Here is a 19554-nt window from a genome sequence, read left to right on the forward strand (position 1 = left end):
CCTGCTCGCCCACCTTCTTCAGACTTCTGAGGTTCTTTTCCACCAAACATGTCACGGGAAAGATCAGGTAAAGGGTTGTGTTGCTGTTGTCTGTTTGCTGCTGTCTCTAAGGTACATACAGGAGGCAAAAATAGTTTTTAGCTTGTTTCTTTATTATGCTATGTTTTCTTATACTTACTGCAAAGTGAGGACTCTAATATGCAAGGTACTTTTTCTTCTCCTGTGCTAAGGCTCCATTTGTTTCTCTTTTGCTGCCAAGTATCTCAGGGATCTATATCTTGATTGTGCTTCTCACATTTCTTCCTCCTGTTTCTTTGTAAACAAAGGGTTGGCGAATACACTCACATGTATACCACAAAACACAACTTGTCAAGCTTGTTCTAACAACAGTTCTCAACTTTGGGTCATGACCTTATGGGTTGCATATCGGTTATTTACATTATGATTCACAACAGTAGCAAAATTACAGCTATGAAGTGGTAATGAAATAATTTTATGTTTTGGGGGTCACCGCAACATGAGGAACTGTATTAAAGGGTTGCAGTATTAGGAAGGTTGAGAACCACTGCCCTAGGAGGTAACTAATAGTACTACTACCAGAAAAAAAGAGCAAACTAAGCCTCTGAGAATAGAATTGATTCTGTAAAGGCTTGCGTAATTTGGGGATAGGAAATTGTTGCCAGCACTGAGAGAATTCCTTGCCTTATCCAGCTTTAAGCCTGATCCTCAATTTGTGGAAACACTTTCTATATATAAAAAGAGGATACATTTCTTAAGTAATGCAAATGTATAAAAACAAGTGGGAAACTGTTTAAACCAAACTAAGCTTCATTTTGTCTATAAAACTTTCTACTTAACATGGGATATTTCGCAAATGATGAATTTTTCTGCTTGTCTTTTTTGCTCACGATTATTTATCCACATTTGAGGGTACTGCAAGATTCTATCTGCAAAGAAGTTTGAAGTTAATGAAGCTTGAGCACCTGAACTGTGAGGCTGCATCATATGTCTTCTCACAGACAATTTTGATGGAAAAGAAATGTTTCCATATCATTCAGATCACAATAGCACAAATTCATTTTAATGATGTGATGTAAAGAACAGTACTCTATAATCTTAAAATAATGTTTTCTGATGTATCACTTTATTTTGTAATTTGTTTTAACTAGTGGCATACTAAGCTGTCTTTTTGTGGGTGCTTTGCTGTGTTTTAATAAGGGAATGTTTCATTGCCACAGAGTATCAATTATACAGAGTACTGAGTGTCACTGTGACAATATCTCACCTGCATACACTTTGATCATATGTTACTTCTTTATCCTCCTCTTCATGACTACCCTCCTTTCTATAATAATTTTTTAAAATAAAAAAGTTTTTTCTTTAATTTTTAATTACTTCTTTAAGGATTTCACACAATGATTTTTGATCGTATTTGCCTTCATATCCCCCAGCTCTTCCTAGGTACACTGCTTCCTTTTTAGCCCATTTTCTGCCTTCATCTAATCAAGCCAATTTGTGTTGCACAAATATTCTTGGATGTCTGGCCTTCTACTGGAATGCACTCAACTTATCATGGCCCACAATTTTAGAGAAAACTGACCCTTTCTCTTCTAGCAGCTAACTATTGCCAATAGCTCCTTGGCTGGGGATGGGACTTTGTGCCCGACTCCCCTCTTCATGGTAAAATTTGGTCTGACTTGGGTTTTCACAAGCTTTGTACATGCTATCACAAATAGCATGTGTTTATATGTGCAACTGCCCTGCTGTGTTTTTATTTTAGTATAATGAACTGGAATTTTACAAGTTTCAGCAATTAAAAAAAATCCAATTAGAAAACTGTCAAAAGACATAAAGAAATACTTCATCCATCAGGAGTTATGGTTAGGAAATAACACACAATAAGATGAAACTTCCAGACCATTAGTCCTAATGTAAATGCGAATTAAACACACAACATTATATAACTGTGCAGCTACGGAAACAGAATTACATAATAATTTTTAAAACAGTGATAATACCAAATGATGGCAAAGATGTAAACTGAACTCTAACACTTGCCAGTGGGAATATAAAGTGATATAGACACATGGAAAAATATTTGGCATTCTCTTGTAAAACTAAACATGTACTTCCCATATGGCCAAGCAATTAATAGTCAACAATGATCATAAAGAGTCTAAAACTTATGTTTATAAATGCATGGATAGAAATGTCATCCTTACTAAGAATGGCAAAAGCTGTAAACAGCACAGATGTCTTTCCATGCTAAGCAAATCCTGTTAAACTACAAAATGAAATGCTTCTTGGTGACAGTCAGGGCTGCTGTCCCTTTCTCCTGTGGTTAGAGACTTTACATCTGGGAAGATATTTGTCACCAAGACTAAATGACCAGCACTCCATTCCAGGGACCCTCATGTTGGAAGGAGAGGACTAAATTTTGCAAGCTGTTCTCTACCTTTCACATGCTCAATGTGGCACTCACATGATCCCCCATCAAGAAAAAACCTAAAGAAATAAGTTTTTGACAAAGCATGAAGTATTGATACATCTAAAGCCTAGTGAACCTCAAACACATCGCACTATTAATATGTTGAAAATGACAAGACAACAGAGCAGAGGAAAAATTGCTATTACAGGGAGGCATGTAGGAAAACACAAAAGTATGGAAGGTGAGAGTTCTGTAAGTGATGAGATAGTTCTATCTTTTCCGTGTTGGTGATTGCAGGAATCTGTATTTGGCTTACAGTTCCATAAAAGTAAATCTCACACAAAAACCACGAAAACATCGATGACATCAGAACAAGGCCTGCCTTCTAGTTAGCAATATCGTGTAGATGCCTGCCTGTTATCTGGCTTGGCACTGAATAAAGCCATATGTAGAGTCACCACTGGGAACTGCAGGAAGGTTACATGGGGCTCTGATCCTCTTGTGACAACTTCCTGTGACTCTGTGCTATTTCTGAATAAAGTGATTGAAAAGACAAGGAGGCATGTTCTGTGTAAGTCTGTGGATGCTGGGCTGTTTATGCAATAGGAGGTGCTGGATTTAATCCCCAGTACTAATCCCAGAGCACATGCACAAGGCAAACAGACAAACTAAAATACCACTAGAATTTCTGGAAAATAAAGTCGGTGCTTCGTCGGTTTTCTAGTTTCCATAATACATGATTTTTACAGTATGTGTAATTAGTCTTTCAAAACACAAGTGTGCAGAACATACATTTTATATTGAGATTTAAAAATTATAATTGTCAACTTTTTCTTTTAGTGCCCAAGGACCCACCTAACAATATGACATTTCAGAAGATACCAGACGAAGTAACCAAGTTTCAGTTAACATTCCTTCCACCTTCTCAACCCAATGGAAATATCCAAGGATATCAGGCATTGGTTTACCGAGAAGATGATCCAACTGCTGTCCAGATTCATAACCTCAGCATTGTCCAGAAGACAGACACATCTGTCGTTGCAGTGTTGGAAGGACTGAAGGGCGGACATACATACAACATCAGCGTAAGCAGCCACCATTTTTAACTGCCTAAACCAGCTTATAAAGTCAACACTCACAATATGCCTGCATACCACATTTCAGCCTCTTTCCTGCTTAAAAAAATATAGAAAGTACTATTAACTGAGAACCTTATACAAGAATAGCGGGCACCCTGAAGTAAAGAAAGAAAATGAAGGTTAAACATAATGGAGTAGTGACAGGGCAGAGTGACCGTTGCCTAAAAGAAAACTGTAAATGAAACATTCAAAAGCAAATTTTGAAGAAAATAGCAGGACTAGGCCATTTATTTCATCGTTTCGTTCCTCTAAGTCATTTTTTTCTGTTAGTATGTTACAATAATTTTACAAAGGATGTAAGACAGGTATAAGAATGTGTGCAAGTTCACATGCATGAACATATGCCCAAATTATTTCTTCCTATACTTACTTTGTTTCACACCTTAGGGAATATAAGCAAGATTGTTTTGGTTCAGAAACATCACCTCTCAGCAACCTATCATCTAACATAACAATGCCTAAAATAGCTTCCCTTCCTCGGAGCAACTGTTTGTAATTACCAATTTAGTTATGAGAACATTGTTAATAATGGTAAATATGTTCCTTGCTTCAACTTTGTGTCTTCCTGAGGTTCTTGTTGCAATTGCAACTAAGTTTTACGAAATATCTACTAGAAGATGAGTGGTAATTTGAACCTCAGTTCAATCCTGATTTCTAACCCATCTGGAAAACTTCTTCAAATGTGTGACTCAACTTTTCCAAGTGAAAAGTTGGGGTAAGAATGGTAACTTCTTGCAGAACATTCTGTGAGGAACAAATACAGTATAGAAAGAAATATAGAAATATAGAGAGCATAGAAAGAAATACTGTATCAATTTGACTGTTGAAAATAAGAGAAAATGAAAAATAAAACAAAGTACAGCTGGTCTATAAAGAAAAATATAACTGCTTGCAAATTGCAATATAAACATTTCAGGATATTGAAGTTTATCATGAATATTTGTATTTAAAAAGATTCCCAAGTATCTCTATGCATCTTGATATTTAAGAAGTACTTTCAATTTTTTTCACCAATTTTTCTTACTCATCACCACAGTTTAAATCATATATAAAGAAAAGATCATCACTTATTTTGAATAGTTCCTTTTTAAAAGTTACAAATGACACCAAATTTTTCTTTTAGTTATTTTAACCGAAGTGTTTAGGACTGGCATTTTTAATATAGCTACCATATACCATATATTGTTTTAAATTTAATTCAACAAAAACATTTCCAAAATATTGACATAATGCAAGGATGACCCATTAATATATAAAATGAGTTAATTCCAAAGAATATGTTACACATGCCAAATTGTATTTACTAATTACAAGGAATTTGGACTACTCTTGTGGTCTTTTGTTTTATTCAGCTAAATGAGGTGAAGTCAAGGACTCTGGGTCTTCAGTTTCCTGAGCACAAAGCTAATTGAAAGGATTCCCATTTGTGTAAATCACCCACTGTGCACACAAACAAAAATGTTTTATGTGTATATGCTGCATTATGCAGGTTATGCATCAGATACTTTGGGGCAGGGGTGAAGAAGGGCATAAAGGGCAACTTTCAGGAGGATGATTTAATACAGGAAAATAGGGAGGCAGGGGGAATTGGGTTTCATTTCAGACACAAGAAGAAGATCTTGAATATGGATTTAAAGGAGGGCAAAATGTGCTGGCTACAGAGAGAAGTAACAGATGTTCAAATAGAGGGAGAGGTGGTATAAGCTTGGTGGATTCTACTATTTTCCTCCCGTGGGTTCAAACGGCCGGCAGCACATCTTCCTAGGCTTGGTGGTAGGGACCTTGATGTCAGTTAGCATTTAGTCTCATGACTTAGTTCCAGAATATTAATTGTAAGAAATTCCTGATTGTTAGTGTTCTTCTGATATTTATGGTATTAAGCAGGCTTGAGAAAATATAATAATAGGCAGATAAAATTGTTTTTAAAAGAGAGATCATTTTTAAAAATTTTTTATTCATTTTGCATACCAAACACAGATTCTGCCCCCCTTCATTCATCCTCTGGCTCCTCGCCACTTCCCCCCCAACCCACTCCTCATCTCCTCCTCCAACAGGGTAAGTTCTTCCATGTGTGTGTGTGGGAAGACAGCTAAGCCTGGTACATTCAATTGAGGCAGGACCAAGGTCCTCCATGCTGCACCTAGGGTGAGCAAGGTATCTGAGAGGTCATTTTAAAAATTGTTTATAACCATGCTCACTTGCACATGCATTGACAGTAAGCTTGGAGTAGTGATGAAGCCTTTTTTGGTTCCAGGTTTACGCTATCAACAGCGCTGGCGCCGGGCCTAAAGTGCAGATGCGAATAACCATGGATATTAAAGGTATAAACGAACTGCCTTCCATTATAAATTGTTGTTTTCTTAACCAGAGGGTGATTGTAATCTGAATCATGTGCAGGAGGCTGACCTTTACATGATAAATATGCATGGGATATGCATAAATTAAGTAATAATGTGCACATAATTAAAAGTTTAAACATCTAAATGATGACACGAATTACTGTCGAAGAGAATGTCTGTCCTAAAGGGTGTCACCTAAACTTTATTTTTATTGGGAAGAGCTTTTTAAAACTGCATCTGCCTAGACTGAGTCTCTGTTTGTGTTAGGAGTTGGATTCTGCTCAGGTGATCAAATAGTGACTACCAAACTCCATGTAACCAACCTTGTAAATTTAACTCTAAAGTAGATCTACCACTTCACTATTCTGGCAGGTATTTTAGAAAATTCTCCTCCAGCAAATAACCACAAAACCCCAAAGAGTAATTTAAGTCCATTTCACCAGCAACTGCCTGACCAGATATTGATAAATCAAGCGATTTTTTTCTACTACCTCTATCACATAAGGAAGTACTAAAAATGAAAGAAAACAAAAGGTCCCAAGATGTTTAAGGAAACCCTCATCCAGCCTTGATATGAGGGTCTGTGCTTAGTCTTATTATAACGTGTTATGCTGTATTCAGTTGATACCCCCTGGGAGGCCTGGTCTTTTCTAAAGGGAAATGATGGAGAAGTGGATCTGGGGGAAGAGGGGACTGAGTGTGGTGGGTATTGGGAGGAGTGGATGGAGGGGAAAAAAAGAAAGCAACAATGAAATCCCTTAAGTATTAGTTCCAGACTACCTGGAGTAGAATTCTTCCAAGTATGTCTTTCTAAAGGAGAGTATAGTGTCTCTTTCTTTGGAAGGGTCAGTGGAGGACAGTGGCTAGAGTGCCAGCCTTCCAGGCTGTTTAGATAACTCTTGAGACTGAATCCTGGGTTGGTCTTTTGATATCTGTTTGACTTTAGGAAACCTTCTCGGCATATATAAGTCTCGAAAGTACACATGCTATTAGTTCCTACCTTGCAGGTTGTTAATTATGAGGATTAAGAGTGAGCATCTTTGAAAAAACCTTTTAAACAAGACCTGAAAATTGTTATTATCAAGAGTATGAAAGAGTCATTGACAGATGCAATTTTACATTTTATCCTTTTACTAACAACTAATAAGTACAGGTGTGTTATTTATAAGCATTATTTATTTTATTTGATAAATTCTGGAGCAATGGTTTAGTGGTTAAAAGCACTTGCTGATCTTTCAAAGGCCCTAGGTTCAGTTCTCAGCATCTGCTTTGGGTAGCAGACGATGATCTATTCACTCTGGGTTCCAATGCCCTCTTTGACTCTGAAGGTTCCTGCATGAACACTGTGCACATACAGAAAAGCAGGCACTTATACACATTAATATTTTTAATTAGTGATTCTGTATCTTGGAATATACAATCATGTAAGTTGTTTCAACTTTTAATTTTTTTTCACAAAACAACTTCAGAAAACACAAAAGAGAGGTCAAGCCACACCATCTGGATTTTTTCATCACTTTATATAGACACGCATATGTACAAGCACAGTTTACACAGTATTTTTATGCTTGACTGAAATCTCTCATTTCACATGCTTTACCCATCTCTATGCAAAAATGCTTCTGACCTCCACTCTTCATCTATCGCCCACAGAGAGATGCAAGGGCATGGGGTTGTAGTGAAGGCTCAGAGAGGTAACTTATCTTTAGTGCTATGCATGATTTTGTTAGCTACATGGTGTATTGAATTAGAAGCAGTCTCAATAAATTTTTATCTGGCGGTTAATATACAGCCGGATCATGGCACCCAAGTAATGGGTTCCTGTTATTGAGATTTGTTCTTGAGGACTCATGGTGACATCGTTGAGGGTTCAGAACAGAAAAAGGCCCAGGCCTCTTCCTAGTAAACCTTTCCTTCCTTCTCTCCATTCTGCGACTGCTACACCAGGCAGTTGTATCTGAAGGCTCTCACCACCTACTCCTGTGCTTTGCCTCTTCATTTGACACAGATTTTACTCTCAACGGACCTCATCCATACCCAGTCTCATTCCAACCTTTTCTTGTCAGAATGCCAATGTGATGTATCAACTAAGAGATTTGCTCTTGGATCCAATGCACAAGAAAGAGTGAGTCAAAGACTCAAGTCCAAAGCAGTCTTCTTTTGCATCTGCTGGCCGAATTCTTGTCTATTAAAAGGAAACAATATTGCAAATATTGTGGAACTGTTGAGAATTTCTTTATTTTTTGTTTTAAACATTGAAGTTTGGTTTCTTTTCTTTTTTTTTTTTTTTTTTTTTTTTTTTTTTTTTTTTTTTTTTGGTTTTTCGAGACAGGGTTTCTCTGTGTAGCTTTGCGCCTTTCCTGGAACTCACTTGGTAGCCCAGGCTGGCCTCGAACTCACAGAGATCCGCCTGGCTCTGCCTCCCCAGTGCTGGGATTAAAGGCGTGTGCCACCACCGCCCAACATTGAAGTTTGGATATGTAACTTTCAAACAGCAAATATGTATACGTGTGACATGTAAACACATACACAACTATCAGAAGAAATGAAACCAGCAGAAATCCTAAAAATCCCGGTTTGGGGATTTTTGTATGTATTGACAGAAAAATATTCAATCCTGTGGTATCTTTGAAATTATTCTAAAAATATCCAACAATGTTAAATATGTATATCAGATGGACTGGAGAGATAGATTAGTGGATAAAATATTTGCCACACAAGTGTGATGACCAGAGTTCAAACTCCCAGATCCCATGTGAAACTCAAGCAGGTACAGTGGTTGCCTGTTATCCAGCACTATGGTGGCAGAGGTAGAGGATCTCTGGAGCAAGTTGACTAGCTAGACTACCTAGATTCTTTATGTTTTTAATGAAATAAAGTGAAAAGTGAACAAAGAAGACATGCAGTATCAAATTCAGGCTGCCTCATGAATGTACACACTCACACATACACACCTACACAGTTGTACACCTAAACACACACATTACACATATACCACCTCCATATACACATAAAATGCACATTTCTTAAATTCTATATTTGGAATCTCCTCTACAGAAATAAAAGGGCAAACAAAGTCAACTGTTTGAGGTTAATTATTACAGAAAATGCTGAGAACTATGAGAAAAGTACATTCTCGCCCTTGGACCATGGTTGAGGAAATATTATGCAGCTGTACCACATACTGTAGTCATGAAGAAGCACAAGTTAGCATTGTATCTCTGCCTGGGAGAGACTCACACAAGAAACCAATATGCAGTGCAACTCTAATGTACAGTGGATCTGTATTCAAAAACTCAATAGTAAGAAATCTGTTATATATGAATCTGAAATTTTCCCTGATAATGTGAACATGACCAAAAATAAGGGAGACTGTTATCCAGGTTTTGACATGGATGAACAGTAAGAAAGATGCTACCATGACTAGGATAGAAATTAATCAACCAGATAACCAAAGCGAAGAAAAAGAACACACACAAAATGTTACATGTAAACAATTTTTGAAAATTATTTGTGACAGCATTTATAAATTGAGTGTTTTTATTGCACGATGAGGAGTTGAATGTCTGAAAAATTGCACCTGGGCTTCAGTTTCTCAGGAAAGTCTCAAATACATAATCATACCTTTATGAGATAATAATTATTGTACATCCACTGTACCCCCAAAACAACTATTTAGTTAGATATTTGCATGAGCTGTTACTTTATCTGTTAGCTACCTACATGAACTGAGAATGTGAAGTTTGTTTTTTTTCTGCTCAGAAAACTATTAGTCATATTTTACTGTTTTTAGCTCCAGCACGACCAAAAACCAAGCCAATTCCTATCCATGATGCCACAGGAAAACTGCTTGTGACATCAACAACAATTACAATCAGAATGCCGATATGCTACTACAATGACGATCATGGACCAATCAAAAATGTCCAGGTGCTTGTGGCAGAAACAGGAGGTACCTCAGATTTCAGTCTACCTTAGGAGACTGTGGAATGTGACTTTCTGAATGCTAAAGAAGGGTCTGCTCAAAATTATCAAGTAAAGTTGATTCATGATTCTAATACGATTTAAGATCATCAATAGACCATTAATGTTTTCAGTAATTATATTAATAAATTACATAAAAAATACTATACTCAAATGAGGAAAGGCCTGATCAAAATATGTATCTATTTATTGTGGGTATTGGTTGGAGTGATTTGATTTTTTGCCATGGTTCTCAACCTTCCGAATGCTGTGACCCTTCAATACAGTTCCTCATGAAGTGGTGACCCCCAACCATGAAGTTATTTTCATTGCAACTTCATAACTGTAATTTTGCTACTGTTATGAATTATAATATAAATATCTGATATGCAGGATATCTGATATGTGACCCCTATGAAAGGTTCTGTCAACCTCCATGGGAGTCTTGACCCACAAGTTGAGAACCACTGGTCTACTTGCTACATCAGCCCCCATAGTCCTTCAGATTCCTGTGTGATGGAGACTGTCCAGGTTCATAAGCTGAATTGCACCAATGGTTCATGGCATGACTCTTGCTGCATCTAGAATTCTCTACTGAAATCATAAAAGTGCTGCACTGATGCAAAGATACCTTCAATGTGATTTGTGGTGGACATTCTCTTTCCCCTGTACTAGCTCAGCAAGACGGAAATGTGACAAAATGGTATGATGCGTATTTCAACAAAGCAAGGCCATATTTTACAAATGAAGGATTCCCTAATCCCCCATGTATAGAGGGAAAGACAAAGTTCAGTGGTAATGAAGAAATCTACGTGATCGGTGCTGATAATGCCTGTATGATCCCTGGCAATGAAGAGAAAATTTGCAATGGACCTCTGAAACCAAAAAAGCAATATTTGTAAGTATAGTGTATGTCAACCATGTACTAAACTACAAGTTCATTAATGTATGTCACCTATCTATTAACCTATCCATCCTTCTGGTGAGCAAAGGGATCTCCCATGGATACTGAGGCTGACTATCACGCACTAGAAATGAAGAGCTAGATGCAGCATTATCTACTCATTGCAAAGGCATACAATATTATAGGAAAGGCATACAATTCTGAAAGTAAGTATGATTTGATATGATAAGTTGTTTAAAGGCATTTTGAAAGGTATGGCAATGGAGAACATGCAATGTGGGAGAAGTTATTTATTTCTGTAACGAACAATATGGTTGATGTGTTGGAACTCAGTGTTTTGCTCTTTGCCATAGACGATGGTGTATACATAGGCCTTCAGAAACAGCCTCATAGTCTTTTAATCAATTAAGATTTCCTTTTATGATGCTAATGCTAATATCTCTTTTACCTGATCAATGATCTGAATGAATGGTTTATGAATTTTTATTGAATTTATTGATTTTTTTCTATTTAATTATAGATACTATTTTATAAAATAATGCTACAGTTAAGAAGAGAATTATCTTAGCCTTTATTTTTCCAAAGCTTATTGTTATTACTAATTTTTAAAAATGTAGGTATTCATACTTCAGCATGGTAGTTAAAATGATATTAAATTCCTTGTGAATGTTGTTGGCTGAGTTAGAATTAGAAAATTTAGAGAAACTCGGCAATTGAAAAATAATATTCTATCATTTATTATCAAAGGCAATTAGCTTAAATTTTGGTTATTATTTGAACTAAACATTTTTAAAATGATAAAAATTTCATATTTACTCTTATTCATTGTTTCTTTTGCATATTGTTTTGTCAACAGTTCTTTTCATGATAGATGTTATCATAAGAGTTTGATAAAATGCTGGAGAATAAATCATACACTGTAATTTGTCTTACAAATTTGTTATGGTTGTGTTTTAGTTTTCAAGTTAGGTAATTTCAGGTGTCTTCAAGGATGATCTTCTGTACTCTTTGTTTTACGTTTATAAAAATGGGTAAATACAACTAGGTACATAATGAAAATAGCCATCATTAGTCTTAATTTGTGTACATATGAACAAGACAATTCTATATAATCTTTGTCTTTTGATTATGCAATATTTCCAAAAATAAGATACAACAGCTACTATGCTTTATATTTGTTAATTACAGTAGCCACATTGTTACTCATATTAAATTATTCCATCTAAACACATCTATGAATTAGATTATCTGCTTGATGTTTTTTGACTACTGAGTTTGGTCAAATTCCTACTCATTTTCCCATCAAATTCAATGAGCCTGAGAGCAAGATAATTATTCATTTAATATAGATTAAAGTATAGACTTTTCCTGGTTGTAACTTAGTCTTAAACTCATGTCTTGTAAATTTATTTTTTCTTGAATAAACTATTTTCTTGAATAAACCATTGATTTTCCATAATTATCTGTTAAAATATTTGTTGAAAAGATAATGGGACATAAAAATTGTTTTTCTTTTACAATTTTAGGCCAATATCTTTGATGAACATAGACACAAAAGTTCTCAATAAAATACTTTCAAAATGAGTTCAAGAACACATCAAAAAAAATTATCCTCCCTGATCAAATTGGGTTCATCCCAGAGATATAGGGATAGTTCAACATAGGTTAATCAATAAACATAATTTATTACATAAATAGATTCAAGAACAGAAACCTCGTTGTCATCTCATTAGTTACACAAAAAGACCTTTGACAAAATCAAGCATCCGTTCATAATAAAGTCCTAATGAAACTAAAGATACAAGAGATATACTTCAACATTATAAAAGCAATAAATAGGACCCTCAAAGCATTTCCACCAAAACTAGGAATATGACAAGGATGACCACTCTCTCCATTCCTATTCAACATAGTACTTGATGTCTTAGTTAGAGCAATAAGACAAGTGAAGGATGTAAAGGGATACAAATTGGAAAAGAAAAAGACAAAGTAGCCTAATTTGCATAATATATGATTTGATCTATGTATGTGAACTTTAATACTCCACTAGAAAACTCCAACAGCTGATAAAGACCAGCAAAAACATTATCCAAGTACCAGAATATAAAAATTAGCACACAAAAATCAGTAGCCTTTCTATACAGAAATGACAAACAGGCTCATAAAGAAACCAAAAAATAATACCATTCACTATTGCCTAAAAAGTATGTCAGAATGAATCTCTCTCTTTCTTTTTAATAGGTTTAAATTTAGAGCCACAAATGTCATGGGACAATTTACCGACTCTGATTACTCTGACCCTATTAAAACTTTAGGTAAGATTTTATAGTTTAATTTTTCTTTTTCATGTGTATGTGTGTAGCATCTCTGCATGTATGTATATATGCATGTCTGCTTGTGTGTGGGTGCATATGTATATGCAGGTGAGCATGCATTTGTGTCCATGTGCATATGGAGGCTGGAAGGTGATATCGTGTTTCTCTCCATCACTGTCTATTCTATGTATTGTGATAGGGCCTCTTGTTGAATTCAGAGTCTTCAGATTCTGCCTGTTGTAGCCATCCAGTTACCTTCAGGGATCTTGTGTTGGGATTACAGGTCACCATAATGCCCGCTTAAGCTTCTAACATGAACTCTGGGGATCCAAAATCTGGTTCTCATGCATGCAAGTCACACACTCTCCACCAAGCTGTCCCTCCAGCCTTTATCTATGATCTTAATGTGTTTATATGATGATAGCAGTTATTAAATGTTTGGGAAATACACTAATCTATGGCTGTAGTCTTTGGTACAAATATATTTTAAAGATAATTAACCTTTTTAAGGAAAAATGATATTTACAACATTCTTCTAAAAGATAGATGCTTTGACTATTCACATCTGGCTACAAATTTTGTTAAAATGTTCATTTCTTGATGATATTCTAAACAAAAAGTTATTTGGTTCTTTAAATATATAGTCTCATACATTAAAGGTCTTCATAAAGAGAAATCATATGATAATATTTTCCTTTGAAAATTTCTCAAAACTACAAGTTTTTCTTTTCTTTCATGCTACTTTCAATCACATCCACACAAATTGGACCTAACTAACACAGTTCAGTCACATGAACCCATCTCATTGACACCATTATGATAATTTTATCCTAACTTAGATATTCTGAATGAAGCATACCTCCTACCTAGACTCGTTTCATGTATTAGCTGTCAAATTCTTCAAAATTGTATTTTAATTTGGATCAGTGTTTCTGGATCAGTGTGTTTTTATATCTCAAGGGATAATTAATGATGTTTGGAACACCTTTGAGTTGAACTAAGGAAGTTGAAATGGTGGTGGGTGGCGGTACTGTTCCTGCTCATGTATCCATCGTGCTTGCTTCTCATGGCATCTGAATTTCCACATCACACAAAGCAGCCCACAACATCAGTTGTGCCAGGAATGAGAAGCGCCGGTTGAAGTGGTACTCTTCACTCCAATTCACACATGAGGAAACCAGTGATCACATTGTTTAAGTCATTAAGTGCTTGGCCAGAATTTCATCATTTTAGCTCAGGATTCCATTGATACCATGCTACAAATCAAGGCGTAGGGACCTGGATTTAAATCTTAGCTCTGTGACTTGAAATAATAATATAATTCCTCTAAGTATGTCTTCTTGTTCAAAATCTGAGAACATATTAAGTTCTTAAGTAAAATAATGTATAAATATTAAAAATTGTAGTTCTTAAATTGTTCAATGCTTAATGGCTTCTAAAAGTTTAGTTTTTTTAATATGTGTGTAAATATTTTGTCTGCATGTATGCATGTGCCCCACATGCATGCCTGGTACCCAGGGAGGTCAGAAGAGGGTATCAAACTTCATGGAATTGGAGTTGCAGATGCTTGTGAAGCATTACGTGGGTGCTGGGAACCAAACCAAGGTTCACTACAGTGAAAAGTGCTTTTGACCACTGAGTCATCTCTCTAGCCCCTAGTAGCTTCTTTTGATGGGTCCTAATCAAAGATTTTAAAGGGATTTTTACTTCATTAACTCCTTAGCATTTCCCTGAAAGGAATCACTAATTTTTAAATAATCATACCAGGGCTTCAAAACTTATAAGCTACTTAACAAAATACCCAGGTGGGGATATCTCTGGAATATTGCTTGAAAATGTGTGAAGTTTATGCATGGCGCTGATCTTGGTGGTCTATCAGCACATCAGGAGCTACATACAGCACAGTTCGGTGAGAACTGTAGATGTGTAACAGTAGATTGTTCCACGGCTCTGAGTCTGGCTCAGATGTGCAAGTGTAGGCTGGCCAAAAAGTGAGCCTCCATCACTTCTATGTAAAAAAATAAATGCATCCCGAAGAATTAAATCAAGAGATACGCTGCCTACAGGCTTGTCTGAGTAACAAATCTCTCGTGTTAAAGTGTTTGGCTACAAGATCATCTTGGTTAATTGTACCCAATAGGTGTAATAATGAGAAAGCAGCCTGATTGGACTTGTGGTTTTGAAATGGTGTGGAACATCTCCTCATTTGATAGCTGATCTTATCATGCCCTGATATTACCACAGCACACTGTGTGCACTGTGGTCAGCAAACCAATCAGAGTTCGGCAGCAACTCCTGCAGCTAAACAATGATTGTTCTGGTGCATTTACTGATGGAAGATAGAAGGCAGACAAGATGCAGAACTCTAGCACCTTCTCTGTAAAGAAGAGATGGAGGAGCTGGGTTTGCTGTCTGGGTGTCACGTGCTTGTTACTAAATGGGCGGTTTTGTGTAGACGATCAGTGGAAGCCAGGCTCAGTCATTTGTGTGGGGGAGAAAAGACATTAGCGTGATATGGAGGAGAGCTGCCTTAGAAAGGGGGATAGTCAAAAATCAGGAACCATGCAGTCTGAGGACATGGTTACTTACACTTTTCCAAAAGGCATAATATAGAACACAGTCTTAAGCCACTTGTCAATGAAGGCTTCCTCTTCATTCCCTGTACTTGCAACCAAGGGAGGGGGCTAAACAAACACACACTTCAGAAACACTTACTGACTGTGTTTGGAAACGTAACAGCTACCACCAAAGCATCCAGACACTAATTCCCACACACCCTATAAATGGAAGGGGCTTTTAGCATGTCACTGATGTGGAATGAAAGATGAAGCTCAGGCTCTCAGAAAGGCCACAAAAGAAAGGACCAGTGGGACATAGACTGGACATAGCCAACTGAGTGCTAGTGGGGTGGTAGTGACCAAGAAGGGTCCCATGTATGTATTATCTAATTCCTCAAAGTTCAGTGTAATCTTCATATTTCAGTGATGTAAGGAAAGCCTTTCGGACTCTCTCTTAGACTGACCTTTCAGGGACTCCCTCCTGATGGATAGTGGTTTTGTAATTGGCTTTTGCCCTGTAATGTTTAAATGGCTTTTAAAATAGTGACGGATGAGAGGGGAGGACATTAACAGAGGCCATGAAATAGAAAAAGCGCTTTTGGCAGAAGAGCGCTGCCCAGAAGATAAAGTAGAAGAACTCAAGAAGGAAATAATATTGATTGTTTCATTAATGAGAAAAGGCCCGCAGATGGAATGGGTCACTGTGCACCTGCGGGCAAACAAAGAGACATGTATTTGTAAGAATACCTCTGTGTAAACAAATGATGGCAAAGGAAGCCTGAGTCATTTTCTGTCCCAGTTATGCCGTGTGTCATCATTTACATCATTTACAGATGGCATCATTTACAGACAACTAGTGGAACCCAGGGCTGCTGACAAGCCCGTTAAGACATATGCATGAATGTAAACCCAGACTTTAGTGGAGGGAGTATAGGTCCCATCAAGGTTATCCAATCACAGGCAGATAGGCCTTCCTTTAGTAATATCTGCATGCCATTGGCAACAAGCACTGAACTGAGTAGCCTGTCAATTAAAATTTCAGTACTTGAGAGATTTACCAAGGCTGTGTTTCGGGAGATCATGCTAGCAGGAATTGTCCCTCTCACAGGTGTTAGCATATAGGATTGAAAATAGCCCCCCCCAAAAAAATCATCACATACCAACTAACTAAAAGGGTTAAAACTGAGTGAAAATCTTGCATTGAAAATAATCTTTGTGGCACAGTAGTAAATGGGAAATGACATACATATTACTTTAATTATACTTAGTTGATTTTGTTTTTACTTTAGATTGAACGTTTACATCATTTGCATGAACTCTCTCCAGCTTTTTAAATCTTCCCAAGGCATGTGAGTTCGTGGAGACCCCATGTAGGCAATGTGCTGTTTGTAAGATTTCATAGGAGAAGTTTTCTGGGACTTGGAAACCAGACATCCCTTTCAGGACCTTGCAGGGTCCTTGTGAAAGCAGAGCAAGATGAGGTCCTAAAGCCCATGACAAAGGGACTCTGAGGGCATTCTGTTGTCATAACATTTCTTTTTTCTTTCTTTCTTTTTTTTTTTTTTTGTTTTTTCGAGACAGGGTTTCTCTGTGTAGCTTTGCGCCTTTCCTGGAACTCACTTGGTAGCCCAGGCTGGCCTCGGACTCACAGAGATCCACCTGCCTCTGCCTCCCGAGTGCTGGGATTAAAGGCGTGCGCCACCACTGCCCGGCATAACATTTCTTACTTAAAATTGTGCAAAAAATTTGTCCCAATGTATTCAAGCTGAGGAAGAAGCGATAAAGAGAAGGAGGGAGATCAGACACACACACACACACACACACACACACACACACACACACACACACACCGAGAGAGAGAGAGAGAGAGAGAGAGAGAGAGAGAGAGAGAGAGAGAGAGAGAGAGAGAGAAAGTTACTACATCATTTGCTGCAATGATCACATCTTCCAAGGTAGTAGAGAAGCAGGTGTATTTAATATGCTTTTAGTATTCGTTGAATTTAGATACTTCAAGACAGCTATGAAAATGCTTAAAGTATTTAACTTCTGAAATCCTATTTCTACGATGGCAATACTAATACCTACTTTGTAAGTCAGCTGAGGGATTTGTTCAGATTAGGGGATGAATGTGTGACTATGAAATGATTACTAACAAAGACACCTGACACTGTTGCATAAATTCAAAACTTGGAAGTAGCTTTAGAAATAAAACCCTCTGTCCACTCTTAACTCTGTGCCATGCATTCCTACAGATAATAGTAACCCATAAGCAAGAAACCTGAAGCACTGTGTTGTAACCCAGCAAAGGAGTAGTTGGCACATCAGTTTTCAGATTCAGGCAGTTTGATTGGTCAGTGTTGTGCTACTGACTACTGCAAGACACTATGAGAGGGGGGAACAAAACAAAATAAAACAAACAACACTATGTTCTGAAGCTGCTTTCAGTTTCACTGTGGATGGATGCCTCTGCTTGCTGTACTGTGCCACTTTCTCATCTCAGCATTTTAAATTATTTCCAGCTGTTCTCACGTCTTACCATCTTGTCTTGTCTTTTAAGGTTACCATTTCATATATAAGCACGTTCTGGATGTGTGTTTTGTTTTCTTGGTTTGTGAACAAAGATTTGGTGATAGCTTTTAATTTTTTTTTTAACCAATGAATATATGACTTTTTCTCACACTCTGGTGAGCATTGTTTATCTCCTTTTAAAATTTTGTCAGTCTGACTGGAGGATGTTCTTGTGGAACATTTTAGGGTATACTTATTTTCAAAGTAATTGGTTGACCCTTAGAATAGTACCTATTTTGAGCTTTACAATGATGCCATGGTGTATGTACATAATGTAGAATTCTGAATCATGCTAATTAATGTACTCATTACCTGAAATCCTTATCAGGCTTCCCTTCTGTAGAACTATGTTTCTAAAATATTGACGTTAATGTTGGCAAAATAGGTCAGAATGTAATAGCTTACTGTGCCAGCCTGACTACCTGGGAGTGATACACAAGCCACAGTAGGGTCAATTCCCAGAAATTGTTCTCCTACTTCTCCTGGCTGGCCTTTGCGTGTTTATGCCTAGACACACACACACACACACACACACACACACACACACACACACACGCACACTCACACACAAATACTTTAAAAAATATGAAGTCATAAAATTAACTTTAGTTAATTCTTCATGTTGTTTTTTAATATCCCAAAAGACTAATAATTTAATAAAAGGGCAGTCTCCCCATATATTAACTCTAAGAGCATATACAGAGAATGAAGAAACTACAATGAGGAGGCCAATATTGTAGTATGAGATTAATACCTCTCATTTAACTCAATTTGAATTTCTCATTTTAAAATGTTAGATCCCTCTGCTAAATTTAAGTAATCATAATTCCAGTCAGAAAATAATAGTTATGAAAAATCTGTGCTTTTTATTATAAATTGCTAAATTACAGTGCTAGAATATATTATTCAAACAAAATAATTTAATTAACAGAGGCTAGGTCTAGTGAGGAAATGGCTTGTGTATATTATGAAGAAAGTCACATAAAAGAATTCCACTTTGTATGACAGGATTTGGAGAAATGATCTCATTCGTGCATAGCAGTGAATCAGAAAGTGTGTCCGACAATCACGGTACATTGTGTCCCCTCCTGAGGGCACTTTTGTAATACATGTGCTCAGAGGATTACATGCTGCTTATTAATATATTATATGTCATTTCCTCACTTGGGCCAGTGCTTTGAAATGGTAATCTAGTCTGAAATTTCATTTTGTGGTCTCTGAAAACTGAGTCTTAAGGCTCTGCGTCCCGTCACCTGATCAACAAGACTCCTTATTCATCTTCCGGTTTCCTTTGGCAAGAATATCTGATTAGATGTAGCATGTTAAAAATTCATGAAACA

General features: G+C 36.8%; 1 protein-coding gene across 1 annotated transcript in view; it reads left to right on the forward strand.

Moving 5' to 3' along the window:
• Ptprq (protein tyrosine phosphatase receptor type Q) overlaps positions 1 to 19554 on the forward strand; it is a 180351-nt gene that overhangs the window by 119265 nt on the left and 41532 nt on the right. Inside the window, exons 29-33 of the mRNA XM_059245319.1 lie at positions 3269 to 3513; positions 5822 to 5888; positions 9700 to 9858; positions 10545 to 10767; positions 13015 to 13088. Of these exons, the coding sequence (XP_059101302.1) occupies positions 3269 to 3513; positions 5822 to 5888; positions 9700 to 9858; positions 10545 to 10767; positions 13015 to 13088 (768 nt within the window). The remainder of the gene's footprint in view (positions 1 to 3268; positions 3514 to 5821; positions 5889 to 9699; positions 9859 to 10544; positions 10768 to 13014; positions 13089 to 19554) is intronic.

This window comes from Peromyscus eremicus, chromosome 18 (assembly GCF_949786415.1).
Source record: "Peromyscus eremicus chromosome 18, PerEre_H2_v1, whole genome shotgun sequence".
Classification (NCBI taxonomy): domain Eukaryota; kingdom Metazoa; phylum Chordata; class Mammalia; order Rodentia; family Cricetidae; genus Peromyscus; species Peromyscus eremicus.